This window comes from Poecilia latipinna, unplaced genomic scaffold (genome assembly GCF_001443285.1).
Source record: "Poecilia latipinna isolate Pla-1442-1.1 unplaced genomic scaffold, P_latipinna-1.0 Scaffold634, whole genome shotgun sequence".
NCBI classification, from domain to species: domain Eukaryota; kingdom Metazoa; phylum Chordata; class Actinopteri; order Cyprinodontiformes; family Poeciliidae; genus Poecilia; species Poecilia latipinna.
In genome coordinates, this window is record NW_015113250.1 from 1 (window position 1) to 18,968 (window position 18,968).

Here is an 18,968-nt window from a genome sequence, read left to right on the forward strand (position 1 = left end):
GCTGGGGCGGGCCACATAAAATGACATGGCGGGCCACATGTGGCCCGCGGGCCTTGAGTTTGACACATGTGCCATAAACTATGTTGTCGCTTGCATTATAATGTGACAGGATGTGACTGAGTGCATATTTTTTCAGGCACTGAAGAATGAAGACGTGGTCCATGTGTGCAGAAATGATGTCAGCAGCCCACTCCGACCAAATATCACGTTACAAAACCCTCCGGTACTCCAGAGATGCATGACGAGTCTCTGACATGAAGGCAGACAGACGGGTATCAAGGGACTATTAACTGAAAGTCATTTATTAGATATTACAAGCAGAGCTGATTTAACAGGAAGTCACAGAGGCATGTTGGTAACTGTTAGTTCTGGCTACAGTCTGTTCGATAAACATTAGAAAGTGCTAGCAAACTTATATCATTACAGCTGCTACAGCAATGCACGAGTAAATAAATGAGAATGTGAAAAGGCTATTGTACCTGATGTAAACCTGAATTCAGCCACAGAGAGACTGTAGACCTGCGGGAGGTCCTGTTTGTTTGGACTAAACTACATTAAAAAAAAAAAAAGTTCACAATCTGCCAAATAATTTAACATCCAGATGATCATTGGAAGCAGTGATCCGAACGTTACGTTCACTACAGTAAAAGACGATTCATATTCCCACAGTATGTACAGGACAGAGAAGGAAACGTCCTCAAGCCTCTTCTGCCCACAGTATAAAAACAAGCATTTGTGCTGCTAAATGGAGGAAATTTTATTTCACATTCTTTTAGTTTGATAGTTTCCAGTGATCAAAAGAGAGAACAGAAGACCGAAGACAGTATTTCAGTGAGGATCTGTGATTTAAACTGGTCCACATCCGCCGCCACCTCCATCAGCTACACGGGCCACGCAGCGATCACAACGATGGCTATGAGCAGCAACACGATCACCACCAGCATCCCTGAGCAGGCAAAAGGAAAAACAGAGAAGGATGAGATTAAGGCACAATCCTCTGCTGATTATCAAAGACATTAAAACTCAAATTATGTCATATCAACTCAGACACAATATGGAGGTCAGGAGGACAATCACCGCCGAATCTCTTGAAACTTAATTGGGAATTATCATTAGGATCTGAAACAAATGCCAACATTTTTTGTCCAATGAAACATTTCATTTACACCAGCAATTTAAAAACTGATCCAGAGTCTCCTTAAAATAAGTTCTTTTCTCTTACAATGCAAACATTTTGAGTTTTACATTTACAGGAGCTGTTCGGATATTTATGAGGGGTGTAAGTTTGTAAAATGAGACTTTTTAACTCAACATTTGCTCCATCTGAAAGTAGCATCCCATTCCAATCCAGTCATTTCTTGAAAAAAATAAAATAAAAAATCTGTTTAAAATTGAGAAGATTTTTAAATTTCGGCTAAAAACTGCAGGTTGTTAGATCAGATGTCAAAAATAATTCCTGCAAATTATCCTAGCGTCATACATGAGCCATCTGTCTACCTGCTGAAGCTTGGCTCAAAGTTAGTCATCAACAACACAAACTTTACACAGAGGTTGCTTTGGCTCAGTCAAAGCCCAAACCTCAAGCCTGATTTAAATAAGTTTGTGGGAACTTAAGACAATTTTGGACAGATAAAAGCCAACAAACCTCTAGCAAGGTTGCATTAATGTCGCTTTTTATGTGACTTGTACTGTGGTGCTGAAGAACTGATGGCAGCTGTTTGTCCTCTGACTCAAACTGTCCAACATTCTGCAGCATGTGGTTGGTATTTCACCCAACCATTTTTTTTTTTTTAGTGTTACATTTCTCTCATTCTTGTGCTTTTTACTCCCACTCCCCCCTCTGCCGTCTAATTGGCTGTTGGCCCCACAGGTGAAAAGTCAAGGCAAGGTTTAAGCCATGCTGGATAAACTATGGCTAAAGGGGGTCCAGATGGCTTTGAAAGTCACTGCAAGTTGCCTTATTTATTTATTTATTTATTTTTTTTTTTAAGTAAACTAAAACATGGAGGGCTTGTGTTTTGTTGTGTATCCATATGTAGGTAATAACTTGAGCATCTTGTGTTTTTATTCTGTTTGAGTTGAAGGTGCTCACACAGGATATGCATGTTGGGTGTTATTGCCGGACGAGGCAGAACCTCTCCCCGCTAATCCCCAACATATGTGAGCTAAATGTAAATGTCAAAGCAGAAACATTTGCTCCGACGCTTGTGATGACTCTTTAAACGCCTCCAGCTAAAAGCAAAACACACATTAGAATTTGCTGCAGTTTTCCTCGTCTGCATGTGAATGATATGTACGCAAAACCCAACGCTTATTGGATTCAGAGTTAAGAATTTCATTGATCCTGATCCAACATCTGACAGAAACTCCACCTCTCAATCCATAGCAACAACAGCATTAAGGAATGAGCTTTGCAAGCTATGCATGCATTACTGCGGAGCAAAGCTCTCACACTCCTCAGCTTCACATAATAGTCACTCATAAAGCCACAGTTGACACCCAAAGTGACCCCACCCTTCTTTTGTCCTTGCACCGTCACTGTCTGCCCTAGCAACTAGACATGGCCCTCCTCGCCCTCAGAGGGACCCCTTGGGGTCTCATGACAATATTGGGGCTGGCATCCCCGATAGATTAGGGCGGTGCTGTGACAGTCCCTCTGATGGAGTTGGTTGGTGTCTGCTGACAGACTGACCACCCAGGAGTCCTGCAGGAACAAGTCTGGGTTCATCCCATCTTAGCAATTTTCAGACGCATCAGTAAGACAAATCACAGAAAGAAAATGATAATCGGTGTGAGTCCTGACGCTGCCTCCCCGCTCAGAGTTCAAAGACCTTTTGGACCACAAAAGGCGAGCATGACCCCTAAAGGAAGGGGACATATTTTCTGTTGACAAGATTAACAAGGGGATGTTTCTCGAAACAAAACTGGGACAGACAAAAACTTTAATGAGTTGTTTTTGTTTGTTTGTTTATTCATAGGGCATTAAGAAAAAGACGGCATATCAATAAAAGTTCTTAAATTACCCAAATTTCCTGTGACACATGAAATCAACGTATGTTTAAGTCAAGGATCTTCTGTTTCAGAGTTTTTCTGCAAACTGTATGAAATCTACCAACGACTCGTTTTAAACAGATGCTCATGTAGTTTTTAGGGTTCATTTTCTAAAATTTCTGTGGATGACATGTAACACTGCTATAGTGGATGTTTTTCAGCCAGCCTGTTGGCAGTGTGCAGCAACAGATGGAGGAAGTGTAGAAATGAATGGCTTCTCTGCTCCATATGACCAGAGAAGATGTTAGTCACTTTGGTACCTTCTAAGGAATTTCCTTTAAAAAAAAAAAAAAAGTAGAAACATTTTTTTTAAAAGAAAAGAAAGAGCAGCTTGGATGGCATTACTTCATTAAGCCTCACTTTAACCTAATACCAAACCTAAACTAATCCTTCCAGTATTCCACAAGTAGGCTAAACTATGAAAGAATCTCACTTACATAAAAACAACACTGGTGTAAAAACTTGATCAATAATATAAAACAACTTAAACATTTAAATATTGCTTCTTTTTTCTCCACCGACACATCCTAACACGCATAAGAAACAACACAAACATTAAGAGACAATAAAATCAACACAAACATTAGTGCTGCAGTAATCCAAATCACAGCAAGAGCTTCCTTGGAAATCTCCTGTAGCACTGAGTGTGTAACTTAGCTGGGACTCTGTGTTTCATAGGGCTGCTGAAGTTTCTCTCTACAAGCTGGGGGTTAGCTAAGTCAATTGGAGTCATCATGAAGTGATGCTGTGTGTTGAGGATCTTCTAACTCACATTGCGCTACAACAGATCCTGTAGTCCTACCGACTAATCTGGCACACTAATCCAACTAAACTAAAAAAACACTTCTTAGTTTCTGCCAAAGCTGACAGAAGCGGTAATGACTGGGTATCCGCTTCACCCAACTATGAAGGAGCAGATCGGTGCTTGAAATGTTTGTAGAAAAATTTGTGTTTTTGGGTTTTGTTTAAGGAAGTTCTGTTCCTTAACGATAGCTGAGCATGGCTCTAGTCATCTTCATTTTGAGACTCTGATTCAAGTTGCACTTGTGTTGCAAAAGAAAAGACTTCAAAACTGACTTAGACCTGAGTTCAAACGACTCGACGTAAACATCTCCGGCTCTAGAGTTTAGAGTTTCTAGAAGTTTTTTTGTTGTTGCTGTTTAATCAAAACTACTTGCAGGATGAAACAGAATGTCTGTGATATTTATTCCTGACCTTCAGTTGCAAGAAAATTAGCATGTGCAACGATCAGAGATTTGAGGCATTTCTGGTTATTGCAACACAGATCTCAAGTCATTTCTTCCAAATCAAGTCTCAAGTCTTTCGCAAGTTCAAGTCAAGTCTCTACCAATTAATAACAGGAATAGTTTAGTCTTTTAACATTTAATTCACTATGTTAGAATTTCCTAAAGGTTGATTTATATTGTTTTGTTCTAACATGGTAATATTTCCCATATTAGAAATATAAATGGCCATGCATGCTCTAAAGAAAAAAGTAATAAGAAGAAACCAAAATCTATTCATGTCAATTTCTGAATGTATCAAAATAAAATGATTGTTTTAGGGAAGAAATCTCTGCAGGAGGGAAAACCGGCCACAAGATTGATTCCTGACTTAAAAGATGATGTGCATCATGACACGGTTAGAGCAGCAAAACTACTAAAGTATTTACGGTGAGCAGCAGCAATGCTAAGCATGCTCTGCTGTCAGACCCCGACTATCCTACCTTTGCAGAGACGCGTCTGAGACATATCAAACAGTGCCTTTGGATGAACAGAGCTTTTAAAAATAAATAAAGCCCTAAAGCTAAGGAATTATAAACACACTGCTAGAGCAAAAGAGGGAAAGCCCTTCGAACAATCTGTGGCATGCAGTATTTTCACTTCTTTCTTTGCTTAACGCAGACATGAGTGTCAAACAACTGAGGTGGTGAACAGAGGGATGACAGAGATGAATGAACGAAAGCGAGTGAAGGCGTAGAGGTGAGAGTGAAGAGGATCAGAAGGGGAAATTTTCCGTCCCCGAAGACAAGAGGCATAAAACCCACAACTGCAGCAGGCATGTGCATGTATACTTTCTAAACACAGAGAAATAGCATAAAACAGAAATGCAATGCCAACCGACAGAAATCACATGTACAGTTGTGAAAAAATTGGGCTGAAGTCTTTACTTCTTCATCGCTCCACCTGGGGTGTGTTTCAAGTCACACCACAGCATTGACATGAAATCATGATCTGGGCTTTGACTAGGCCCAGGACTTTTCATGTCTTACTTCTCAGACAGTCAATAAGATTAAGTTCTGCTTCAAATTAATTTTGTATTTTTACATATGACCTCACCTAGGACTCATGGTGGATTCTGGTCACATCCCCAAACCATGACACGTCCACCTCTGTGCCCCACTGTTACCATGGCACCTTAAATGCTGTATTTGGTTCACAGCAAACACGTCCCCTGTTCTTAGGTCAAAATAATGCGACTACCTGTCCTAATACGTTGCACACCTTCCATTAAAGTTGAACTTGTACAATAACTTATAATAACTTTTAGAATTTTTTTTTTTTTTTTTTTTTTTGGATTCTATGACTTGAATGTTTCAGAGATATTAAAACAGATTTTAACATAGTAAACGGATTAAGCTTTATCTGGTCGTACTGACCACTTAAAATGCTTTAACGCTACACATTCATACACACTCCAACGATTTACAGGTAGTTGGGTAACTGAATTAGAACAGAATAGAATAGAACTAGTCTACATTCACAAAATGTAAAAAAAATATATATGAAAAACAAAAATTGTACAGTAAAGAGAAATTATTAATGAAAGAGAGTTTTTAATTTTACTTTAAATTTAGTAAAAAAAATGGGGTAAGTGCCTTGCTCCAGGGCACATCAACAGGAAGCTGAAATCAAGTCCTCTAATTGAAAGATGACTCTCCTCCCAGTGAGTCACTCTTGCCCTTAATATAACTTCCACTATGTTATACATGTTTTTCATATATAGCCCTAATATTTTCACAGAACCGTACCTAAACATACCAGACAAACCAGAGCCATAAATATTCTCCGACCTCAAATAGAAGAGGAAGATGGCAGGAGATGGGAAAGCAAAAAGAAACATGTTGAACCAAACAACAGACGGATCTCTGGGATTGGCAAACAAACTAATACTCAGCCACCATGGGGACACAAGCAACAAAAAGAGGAATTCTGCAGGCTGACCTTCCCTCCGCGAGCTCCGTTTCTGTCTGCGACAGACTGTTAGCCGGGTCGAAACAATGCAGCCCCAGCCAGGGCAACAGAAACTGGCATTTCACAAGGCGAAAAAAGAAAACAAGGGCTTTGCTGAGACTGCCTACTCCAAAGGTTGGTGTTCGTCAGCTAACTATCAGAGCCATTTCCCTCTGAAAGGCATTTCTCTTTCAACAAAACCCAAAGGCTCTTTGTGAAAATGATAAAACAAATGTGATCTATGGTAAAGAGGCCAAAAGGCCTTTACAAAACGTTTTTTCAGGAAACTCCTCATTCCTACAACATGTGGAGTTTTAAAGAAGTTGATGACATGACCTGATGTGTGACTTTGTGGGATTCATCAAGACATCTCCTTTAAACCCCTGCAGCATGTTAGGAGGCGTGACAAACGGAGCTCACCATCCAGCAACAACATGCGCCAAGGCCTGATCTCATCATCTCCATGTTCTCAGGTTCATTACCCACCGTGCTTTTTGCTTCCGACCAACTAAACAACAGCCCACGACCACTAGCTCAACTGATTGGTCACATTTGTGACTGTACAGCTGCAGAGCACCGCACAGGGTATCCATGTTTTATCTTGTTGCAACCACAAACGTCAATGGATTTTATGTGATAGACCAGCCCAATTTAGAGCATTATTGTGAAGAAAATCATTCATTTACAAATCAAAATCTGAAGAGTGTGGCATGTATCGTATTATTCCCACAACAAAGAAAACCTGGAGAATCACACCAGCAAATCTGCTGGATTTTGTCCCTACCAGCTTTGCTCATATAGAAGCTGACATCTTTGTACTTCTTTTTTGTTGCAGTTAAATTGGATAAGGAGTGAACGTAGAAAACAATTTTCAATTACAGACAAAGTTGTATTTAGTTAAGCTAAATACAAGCTCGTCTAACACATTGATGTGCACATCTTTTTTGAAAAATAGCTCAAGCAAAGACAGAGCTATTTTCTTGTAGCCATTCATTGGCTTATGAATATTTGCGCACATCTGCCTCCCTTTAATGGCATGTTCTCCTGTCTTTACCATTTTGAGTTGTAGTAAAGAAAATAGGCTGCTGTCTCATGTCATTTACCCAGGGATATAGGAATCTATGGGTAAATAAAGACTCCTAGACACTGACAACGAGACAAAGGAAAAAAATCAATCAATTTATAAAGTGCAACTATTTGCGACACCAGTGATTTTGTATCATTTGGTAAAGTAGAGCACATAATTATTCAGGGTGCTGTTAAATGTGAAGGGATGTAAGTGAGGCTCACCGCATGACGCCGACTTGGTCTCTACCAGCTTCACTCTTCGTGTCTCATTCCGAATCCTGCCGTCTGTTTTGTCCACGAGATGTGCAAGGTCGTCAATGATTTCTGAGACAGAGACAGGAAAAGAACAAGAAAATTATTTATACTCACTTATGGCAATTTTTTTTATTATTCCTGATGCTAAATTTTCACAAAGAAAAACTTTTTTCTCCACGTTGGACAATGGGAATATTTTTAAATGCGTGCTTGGTCCCATGGTGAAAAGACCAAATGTATATAAAGCTGCATTTTGCTTTGAAACAAGGCTAACACATTGTGCCTGAACTTGTAGTTAATGGGGCTTTCAGTTTCTGCGAATGTTGGACATCAGGTAAGATTTTTCTAGTAGAAAAGATTTGATTACTTGAAGCTTGTTTAAACTGAAGCCAACAAGATTTGCGAGAGCCGCTGTGTTGACATTGCATTCCCCGTGCTCTAGCTCCACAATAAAAAAAATCAGCATCCAGAAAACTGTTTTAATTTAACACTGACAAACTTAAAAACAAGTAAATACAACTATAACTGCAACCTCTACAGATTTGATAAGTAATGCCAAAATAAACACAAAAAACTCAAATTAGCTAAAACAATCCCTCTTTCTGTAAAGGCCACCCATCAGCCTCTCTCCTGATTCCAAATGTCTCATTGACAGAAAGCTGTGAATAAACACAGAAAGAGAAAAAGCATTCGGCAAAAACATGCCTCATTGCTCTTGTTGTAAATCTGCAGATTTACAACAGAACACAACTCGAATAAAAAAATAAAAAAAGCAAGGGTCTGTGTGTCTGGAGCTGCAGATTGGTGGCCTGCTTTTTATCTTTGCTCCTACTGTGTTGATGGGTGCTGTGCAGCAGCCTTCGGAATATACAAAGTCCAAAGAAACTGAGAAATGTGGCGGAGTAAAAAAAAAGAATGAAAAAACATTTTCTGTGTGGAGGAAAGGTAAACTCCGGCTGTGAGTAAGTGTACCGCAGTAGAAGGGTGCAGCAACCAGGGCTTGGTGGTATGCTTCATTCATATAATTGTATTTTATTCAGTTATAATAAGGTCTTCTCCACACCAACAAGAGTATTTATAAAACAAATATTCTGTGACAGCACCTCATGCTGACTTTTTTTTTGTGTGACAAAATGCAATAATAGAAGTATTTCAATACAAATCAGAGAACATGAAGATACATTTTCTTTACAAACTTCTAAAGAACATATAAAGATCCACATCAGTCTCTTTTTGTCGCGACTCTAGTTTCATTACACTTCAAAGCCAAGCTCAAAGGATTTAAAACAAAAAGAACAGCAGCTACACATTTTTGGAAGAAGTCCTTCAAATATCTTTCTTCACACTGCTTTTAGTTTAAGACTCTACTTGAACCGAGAGGTTGGACTTTTCAAGCTTCCAGTCAGGAATGCAACAAGAACTCCAAATGAAGTCGGAATTTCTGGCCGGGAAAGTTGGGAGGCTGCAGAGCAATCAATATTTGCGCCTCTAAAGCAGTGAAATGTGCAGGTGTGAGCCGCTGGTGCATTCGATTTTTCCCAGAGGTTAGAGCTTAAATCTGGGAATGATGACACACTCACGTTGTGCAAGTTTTAGCAGCAAGCTGGAAACCAGTGGTAGTTGCCAGTTGTTGTGGTGCCAACTACTAGAAACACAAGCCACTAACCAAGTACTTTGCCCCATCTTGTGTGTTCAAACACATTTTGAACCTGTTTTTAAACAAAGGCTGTACAAAAAAGTTCCAGTGATTTATTCATTATTATTCATTATAATATGAATAGCTCTTCCATGTGGCAGCCATGTTGGAAAACTGAACTTGGGCATTTTCGGCCAGCATCTTCACATTTGGAGCTACAACTTCAGGGGGAACTCGGTACACTTGACTTCAGAGTACCAAACAATACATGTTAGAACCTCTGATAATTTATATTTCATTGAACAATGTACGACTTCCGTTTGTGAAAATGTTCTTTTACAGTTTGAACACATAAAGATGAGAGAAATACACTTGTTGGGTTATATTAGTAAAGTAGTTAGCACTACAACAATCAATAAATCCCCCTATTTTCCGAGTTTCACCTTGACCTACTCAGCCCTGACATGATGTAATTTCCGTATCCAAGCCCTGACATCTGAGACAAACTGGCATTGTAGAATCTACTTCTGAATTTTGATGTAGCTGATTTTGACATCATCGCCGCCTGTTGGTGTGATAATGGTATTAGCAAGCACTTTACAGCGCTAATTTTCTTGAAAGGACAAGGAAAAAAACCAAATCTCAGAGCAATGTAGTTGGGCTTTTAGTCGCGTCACATTAAAGTTTAAATTAAAATTCAACCAAAGTCACATTTAATTGGAAATATGCCTAAAACGACGGTCTTACTTTTTGCTGTTGTTTAATGGTAAAATTGTGCTCAATCTGCGTGATTCAAGGTTTTATTGTTCCTTAAAAATTGGGCGACATGACTGAGTGTAGCCCAAAGCCCTTTCCAGCATTTTCCGTTTTCATCCCTTTGCGGAACATTTGTCCAAACATAAGTCATCCCTATTACACAAGATATTTTGTGTTTTGACTGATATGGCGTAATTAAGAGGCACAAATGTGGAAAAAATAAAGCGAAACATGTGGCAGTGCCGGAATACGAGGGAGTCGGGGAGACTGGAGATGTGAGGCTGCGGTATGTTGTGTCTCTGGAGACTCCCACCTCATCATGTAAGCATCAGGCAGCAATTTAGACTGAGGAAACCTCTTCCTTTACTGTCAGGGAAAGGGTGTAGATATGGAGCCATTTGTGCTGCATGCCACTCCAACTAGTCATAAAGGAAGCCGATACTGAGCGGGCGCCAAGTTTCCTGATTCAGTTTTGGCCAAACTGTAGCATCTCAATTCAATGATGAATAACTTAAATTCACAGGAGATGTGACTCAGTCTCTTAGCTGTAGCTGAAATGAAACATGCTATTTATTTCAGGAAGGATGAAAAACCACTTACTGGTTTTTCGTATAAACAGTCTTTCAGTTCAGGATATTATTATGCTATGTCTAACAACATAATTCTCAGTTCCCAGTTACAAGTCTCTCTTTCGCATATGACAGCTTCTGGCTCAGGTTTGGGTCCGCTGTCTGAAGATGTGTTCAGGATCTCAACGGAAATAAATAAAATTAAGTCTCTAAAGAATGTCCCACTTCGACTCTGAACAGCGACTGACCGCAAACGAAGAAAAACAATGAGATGATTTCGTTTGCTGTGAAAGAAGCAAACTGTGCCTTTTCATAATTATGTTTACTGCATGTGCAACTTAAGAATCAGCTTTCCGATTTGGCCTGGGGACTAATTACTCAACACACTGTTGTAAACAAAACAACAGCTGATTATTTATGAGGCATTTTTATATGCACACAGCAGAAACAGCCCAAACCAAAGTGCCAATATTGATCAAATAAAGTGAATGACAACCTGTTTGAAAGTTATTAACACAACTGGGACATTTGTTTTGTTTCATTTCCATAAGAAAATGTAAACATTCTCCTGTCTATCATTCCCTTATTTACTTACTCATGCATTGCCAATTAATGCATTCCTACTTCCAATTATGACCTCTAAACAAACTTGAACTAAGCCATTGCATAGAAGTTTATTTTTTTCTTTGTGAGGTGTTTTTGGTGAACTATGGAAATATGGTGGTAAAAATACTTATTTTCTAATTCCACTTTATTTTCTGAAGACTTTGTGTTTCATACCATTTCTATCGGTCCTCATCTCTGTTGGGCTCACCTGACTCTTATGTAGTACGACAGATTCTGATACATTCCCAAACGACCTCCAAATGACAGTTTTATCCATCACAATTACATACCCAAACTTCTCCACACTTTCCTAAGCAGACTGCAATCTGCAGGTAATGAAAAACAAGGTAGCAAATGCCAAAACTGAAGGAATAAGATGGTGAGGGAGCAAAGACATCAGCAAACGAATACTATTTATGATGCCTTTTCTTTGAACAAATGGACAAAAATTTAGTTTTTTTTCTCCAAAATATTAAAGGCTATATGAGTGACAGTTCTGATGAAATGACTTGAACACCACTGAATGCCTTTCTCAGCCAGGTTCTGCAAAATGGCTCCATAAACAGCCCACTTCTTCAGTGGCTTCTGCCAATGTTGCAGCACCCTGCCTATAAAACAAAATCTCTCTCTCTCTCTCTCTCTCAAGAGTCTAGACTTGAAACAATATGCATCAACTCTGTGATGAAAATAGTTTTCATACCACTGGCTTTAAAACGACAGCTGAACTCAGGATGCTCGTCATTTGTTTGAGTCTTCAAATGAAAATATTTTAAATGTCCCCTTCATTACTTCATATCCAGATTTAGCCTAAATATTATTTAATCTCAAAATATTTCTATTTTGCAATCGTAAACGAGCCTTTTAAGTGTGTGTGCATACAGGTATATATTTTTCATGATCAAGTATTTTACTGAAATATGGTCGTGATTGTAAATTATTCACAGAAAATGTGACATATTTTCAATTTATTCTGGTTTTAAGAGCAACTATGAGCCTCGATCAAACCAAAATAACTGGGCACATTCCTGCCTGAAGTAACATGACCACATTTAAACTAGCAGCGTCCAACACATATTTTGTGTCCACGCATTTGCCAAGCGAAAAGTTGTGGTGGGCCACAAAAATTATAATCTTTTTTTGTGATTTAAAAAAAAAAACAACAACTTTAAGGCAGTGCAGCATCAGCATGCAAGTCCGGTCCTAAAATCAGAAAACTCTAGGAAGGCAATGACAGAAATATTAGATCCCTGTCCTGGTTTATTGCTACCAACAGAGGTTTTCGGTCGGAGACCAAAATAAAAACTATGTGTGTGAAACCTGTCTCTTTTAAGGCATGGGAGCTATTAGGCTCACACACATCAATGGAAGACAGATGTTGCTCTTACATGACGTCACCAACGACCTCACGTTGCCGGATCTGTGAGTAAGCTCAACGGCATTTCATCTGGGCTCCAGCATCCAGCGAAGTTTATATGAAATACCTGTCCATGTGGCCGGTTTTGCAGTTTGAAGCAAACTAACATATTTGCCGTAAGTATCATCATAGTTTGTTTCCTGTTTTATGAATCTTTCGCTTCAGTTTGATCCTCGGTGTCTGTACTTCCAGGTGGACGTACGTCCAAGCTTTATTTTGTTTGTGCCTCGCATAATTTGATGCGTTTCGTGGTTCTCGTAAGTCGATCTACAAACCTGACTTTCATTTTGCTCCACTTCCCTCTGTACACGTTTCCCTTAGTTTCATCCCATAATGTGTGGTCTTCGTGTTAGCTGGTTTGCTGGGCTCTGCATTTTGGGCTGGGCTTGTCATTTAGTTTCTGAACCGATCTGTCTGCATCCCTAGTACGATGGAAGGCAAATAGTCTATGATTTAAAGGGTTTAACCACTTCAGTTTTATGAAATTTCAATAAAATATATCTCCAAAGTGGTTCAGTGAAAGCTTCTGTCAGTGCCAGAAGTTTAGCTGAATTTTTAACCTACTACCATCACAAAAGAAAATGATCAAATTGGTAGACGGATGGCCATGACAAAATGTTTTTGCAGGATAACTAATTTAATAGTAGTCTCTACAAGATAACTTCACAGCTATATAATCAAAGTATGAAGTTAATAAGGTGCAAACAAATAGATTATTTAACCTTATAAAATGTTAAAACCCAAAGCGCTTTAAAAAAACATGTTGTTCAAGCAAGCAATAGAGTTTATTGGCACTAGAACACCATGGCCTTTCTCTTCCGCCACAAATAGCTTTTACTGACTGCTTATAAACAGATAACTAAGCATATACTAATGTTCTGGGTCTGAAGACGATAATGTAAGAAACTAATTTTTTAATGAAAAGAGCAGTACTGCCTAAAGGTTTACACCAAATGGCACAGCAGCTGTTTAAGAGAAAAGATCAGTTTTCCAACCAGATGGTTTTATACAGGCCTCTCCACCCACACCTACTTATATCTCAACACGGCCTTCATTAAAACCAGAAACTCTATTGTTGGTAACAATGGATTAGCTACATCAGCCCAACACACGATCAAAAAGTTCCCTTCAGTACCCTATATGCAACCACTTGCACTTTCGATGTCAAGTACGCCACAAGAAAAGACCATCTGCACAATGACAACACTGACAGCATGATGTTTCTTTCTTCTGCTCATGTTTAATGGCCTACTGTGATTTTCTGCTCCCATTTGCTCGGTTAGAACCTGTAATGTTGAGAACCCACCACAGTGAGTAGTTAGTGGACACGATCCAATGCCATTATAGAACCACTTAGCCAGGACAGATTACACAGATCCAAAGCCAGGCAACTACAATAGGAGAAAAACTGAAATAGGGCCAACAAAGGAAAGTAAAGGAGCAGATGAGAAATAAAAAAAAGTGAGGTAATTACTTTTTTTTTTATATACTAATCAATAATTAATTACAAAGTCGTAATTCAAGTTAAACATCAGAGCTAAAGCTTAGGGAAGTGAAGTCAGGAATCATTATTATAGTATTTTTAAACAGCAAAGACCTGAAGTTTATTAGTCTGGAAATACTCATCCCAAAAGACGCTAAGAGTTGCGGCTGATTATTATTATTTTGCATAAGTGCATGAGAGAATGGGCGTACTATCATAAACAGTGAGAGTTCAGGGCATCTGTATTTGGTGGACCAGTATGTCCTATATTAAGCCAGTGTTTTAATGGGCGTCCTTCCCAGAACGGGCAAAGAGTTTCCTTCAAATGATTTAAACACAACCTAAGACAGTGGGCTTAATTCTGTTCCGATTATCTGCAGCATGATTTCTCCAGAGGGTATGGGAATGAATGTCGTTTCACTTGCCAAACCTTTCTCTGTATCTCCTGTTTTAACGCCAGGGGCTGCGAGCGTAAGTGTTAGCAACCAGCCAGAGTGTGACTGGCTGTATATGGATGGTATCGCTCATCTGCCAACCCAAACACACAGATCTCTGGAACCAACTGGAACTTCACATGGCAAACATAGAGGCGCTCAGCATGATGATACAACTCAGAGCAATTATGGTATTTACTCAAATATACAGTGCCTTGCTTGCAAGTGTTTCCTATCTATTTTCCTAATCTTGGCTGCATATTGTAAATAAACTCACCCTGGAAATGTAAAGAGAGCGGGAGCTTTGGCGGTTAAGAAAAAGCATGAATAAAAAGCATCTTAAAAATATAAATATAAAATACAAATATCTGTGATGCTGTCTTTCTTAAAAGTTTAAAGTTTGGAGTTCTTCTCGGTCTATTTTGGTTTGAAAAGATTGAGCGTTAGGACACTGCAGTGAAAAACGTCCTAAAAAAACAACAACAAAAAAAAACAAGTATTCAACAATCAGGTGTAATTTTAAGACCATGATGGGAAACCTGATTGATATGAGGTTTGTAGACCCACATTGAACAAATTGTGATGTGTTATGAGACTTTCTTATCAGAATCAGCGTTACCATAAGCGATGTAAGCTTTAGAAACTCGGATTGACCAGTCTTCGTTTTGCAAGTGAATAAAGGGGTCTTGTTTACTTGTTTACTGGTTTACTGTGTTTCGTCCTTGGACCACTTTTGAACACTTCACAAGAGTTGGAGTTCTGGAAATGACCTGACCAGGTACAAAACTAAAACAGGCTGGCAAAAGCGCTCTAAAACTTCTGTATAGCTACAATAAGTCAGTTTTCTCTTAGATAGAGTTAAGATGGCGTGATTTATTTTCAGTACGACCTGTAAAAAAATGTATATCTTGAGCTGCATCACTTTTTGAGGTCTGCAATATAAACTGATTTGCATTTTAAAGAATAGGATAAGCAGTAAATCATTTTATTATTTTATTTGTTCAGAAACGTCTGTCTAGATTTTTATACATTTGTAGACTTTCGGCATATTCATAAAAGTTTTCATTCAAGTTTTTCATTGAGCTGTTAAAACAATGAAGAACATATTTTATTGTTTTAATAGTTCTTAGAGAGGAATGATAATTTCCTAAAATAAAAATAGGATATGCAGACTTATTCATCAAATATCCGCCATATAATCAATCACAGTGCATCTCTTATTGAATATTAAGTGTTCAGTTAGAGTATTCAATTGTCCTGAAAGAAGAATGCCAAAAATATGTCCATATTGAAAGAAAAAGAACTACATTGCTGCCAGAACCACCAGAATCTCTGATCCAATAAAGATCGGTTTCACCAAGCAAAGAAAAACAACGACCCTGAACTAAAGTTACTAGTGCATTACACACAAATAATACAAGTCTAATGTACTGTGTCATCTTTCAAACAATTAAAAAAAAAATAAAATCCACGTAAAATCCTAAAAAGTAGAGTACAAAAGACGTGAAGTCTGGAGAATTCCTGGGTCTTTACCATCAGCCCTTATATGGCCAGGTGCCGCTGAACAATGTGAGCGTGATGAGCATGAGGGTGCCGGCAGCAGCAGTGTGAGGCAGGGACCACCCTGTCAATGGCACAGCAACGCCAGACCGGTCCCAGTTACACTTCATCACTAGCATCACACTTCATTAACAAATGGACCTGGGAGGGGAGTGGAAGATGAAATAAATGGGAATTAATGAAAGGGAAAAAAAAGAACATAATTTGCTATGAATTCATATTTGGTTCTCCCGAGTCAAAATACTGCAGAACCACCTTTCAGTGAAATTGCATCCATCTCTACTTTAAGTCTCAACTGAGAGCCATTCTTCTTTGTGAAATGGCTCAAACTCAGCAAGTAATGAGAAAGAGCATCTCTGAACATCTCCTTGCCAGTGATTCTCCATTGGATTTAGGTTGTGAACTTTGACTAGGCCACTCGAACATTCAAGTAGAAAAAAAAAACAATTCTGGTAGAAAATCATCTTTATTACAAGTACCCCCAGTGTCCAATGAAAGCTAGCTGATGTAAATAGAAACAGCAACTTAATGCCGATTTGGCGCATCTGAAAAAGCTACATCATGAAAACAATGAAAAAAAAAAATTATATGGTTTTATCACTCACTTCTTAAAGTGAAACCTGTGTTTCATTTTGGTCCATTACACAAAGAGTAACATATTTCAAACCTCTATTTGTTGTAATCTTGAAGATGAGAGATTACAGATAATGAAAATCAAAATTCTGTCTATATGTTGAAAGGATATATAAATGATGTGACTAAAGAGAATATTAACAGCTGTTGTTACTACAGTGCCAAGCAGCAGACTCCAGACAGAATTTTTTATTTTTTTAAATATCGATTTAAATTTGCAAATAATTACCTAAAAGCCTCAGAAACTGCAAGTGTTCATGAACTTGTTTCCTAAACTGAACAACTGTGTTCTAATTGAAATGATCTGAGCCCAATAACTCGACGTCCCCTGTGGTGTGCGGAGCTTCCCGGCAATACGCAAGCTGGCTGGCTGGCTGACTGGCTGACTGAGGAGTTATGGTGGGACTTTGATCTTCTTGCCAGACGTGGTTTCACCCATAATGTGCTCACACACGCATTAGGACACATATGCTCCCATGTACAGACGCTGAGAAAAAACACACACCCTCCTCACACATTCTGGTCCATGAGCAATACACAGAAGAACTGAGTCTCCCTGGACATTTATTTAGAGGAAAGGTAGACAATAAAGGCAGCATTTGTCTTCCATAGGAAGGATAAACATTTACAGTGTTAACTTATACTGTGGCTGACGGGGAAACGGGAGCGATGAGCAGTAAAGTGTTGTGCCACCAACTCTGAGTGGCTCTGGGTTAATTTACCCCAACATCAACTCTCACTTTCCCATGCTTTATCCATACATTCCATTTCATCCCAGTTTATTTCCATGTTCACACAGATGTGTAAAAATGTTCCTTGTTAGTCTATTTCTTTAGGTAGTACAGCATTTAAATAGATGAAAAAAAAAAAAAAAACAGTCAAATCTACACTTTGCTTCATGCAGCAGATCTGGATCCTCGGCTGTTAAGAAATGATTGCTTGCTGGAGGCGTGGACTCTGTTGAAGTTTGAAACAATTGGATCTGATTTTACCCAAGAGCTTGCATTTGGCCATGACTTATGAAATACGCCAGCTCGATCGTCAAGGAAGCTATGCCATGAAACGTACCAGAAACTGAGTGCGCAATTTTTTCACTGCAAAGAGAGAAGTGCCGTGCCGAACAAGATGGCTATTAATAAGAGGGGCTACAACACATTTGCTAGCATTAAAAATGTCGTAAGCATTCGTCTTGCTCCGGCTTTAATTGCTCAATTTGGAAGAGTGGCCAAAATGAACCGAATGGCTTTGTTCACTTCCTCTACTGCCATTGCCAAACTACAACCATAGGCAGACTACAATTTAAAAACAGCGCAGAAAATCAACATCGTTGTTCACAACTTCTCCTCCTGTTCGCCGACTTATCCACATGAAATTCATCCTGGAGAAATCATGCTCAATGAGAGAAATCCCCATGGCTTTGATCCTCATTTGGGCTACCTAACGTCTGGAAAATTTGGAATTAAAAAGCTTCACTAAGAAAGGAAAATTATGAGTGATCTCCTGGTGACAGACATGACTTGCTAAAGTTGCACTGACCATATTTTCCTATAGTGGACTAAGTCACCTTTAAATCATCAGCGGGAATGAAACATTCCCAAGCCAGCAATGAAGGTTTGGTCAAAAGACCAAAACTGAAAAAAGGACAAAATGGTGAAGGGATCAAATATTCAGAAGCTGCCTGGCCTCTTTATTTTTTCCCCTCAGTCTGCTTCCAAAGACCCACAAACTCTTATAAAGTTTTGAAAGTCTCTAGTTTAAGAGTTTTGCTTAGAGCACAATGTTTTTTGTTGTTTTTTTTAATCTATTTCAAGCAGAAGCAGATCGTGTGACTATAGTCCTTCTAGCTGCATATTTTACTCATCTTTTCACAATCACATTGTACCTATTAGGTCTGACAGTGAACCACCATCTGTTTAGTAATTACACAGTTCCTCCAGAAGACGAGCCAAATGAGGAGGTGCTGATTGGTGGAGAGGAAGACCAGAATTCCCCAGATGACTAAAGTAATGTATTAAATCTCGTGCCAGGTCTTATGACTTTCCCTTCACCTGCTTGGATCAAACAGCTTTGAATCCCCCCAGCGTGAAGGTCTACCAAAAGCTTTTTAATGAGGACTGTAACTGAGGTGCAGCAACTGCACGTACTGCCCATCAGTGGGGCTCTTGTGTGATTCTTTAGACTCCAAAGCAAAACTGTAAGATCCGCTTGTCTCTAATGTGTAACAATAGCCACTTAGGAAGAAAAGATGCGCGTCAGATTACACACTGCTT

At 39.0% G+C, this 18,968-nt stretch overlaps 1 protein-coding gene across 1 annotated transcript in view; it reads right to left on the minus strand.

The window, feature by feature from the left end:
* Positions 1-275: 275 nt before the first annotated feature.
* The window catches only part of stx8 (syntaxin 8), a 31,806-nt gene continuing 13,113 nt past the window's right edge, over positions 276-18,968 (minus strand). Inside the window, exons 7-8 of the mRNA XM_015043445.1 lie at positions 7,575-7,676; positions 276-946 (exon numbers count right to left, since the gene is read on the minus strand). Coding sequence (XP_014898931.1) covers positions 882-946; positions 7,575-7,676 — 167 coding nt within the window. The 3' untranslated portion in view covers positions 276-881. The remainder of the gene's footprint in view (positions 947-7,574; positions 7,677-18,968) is intronic.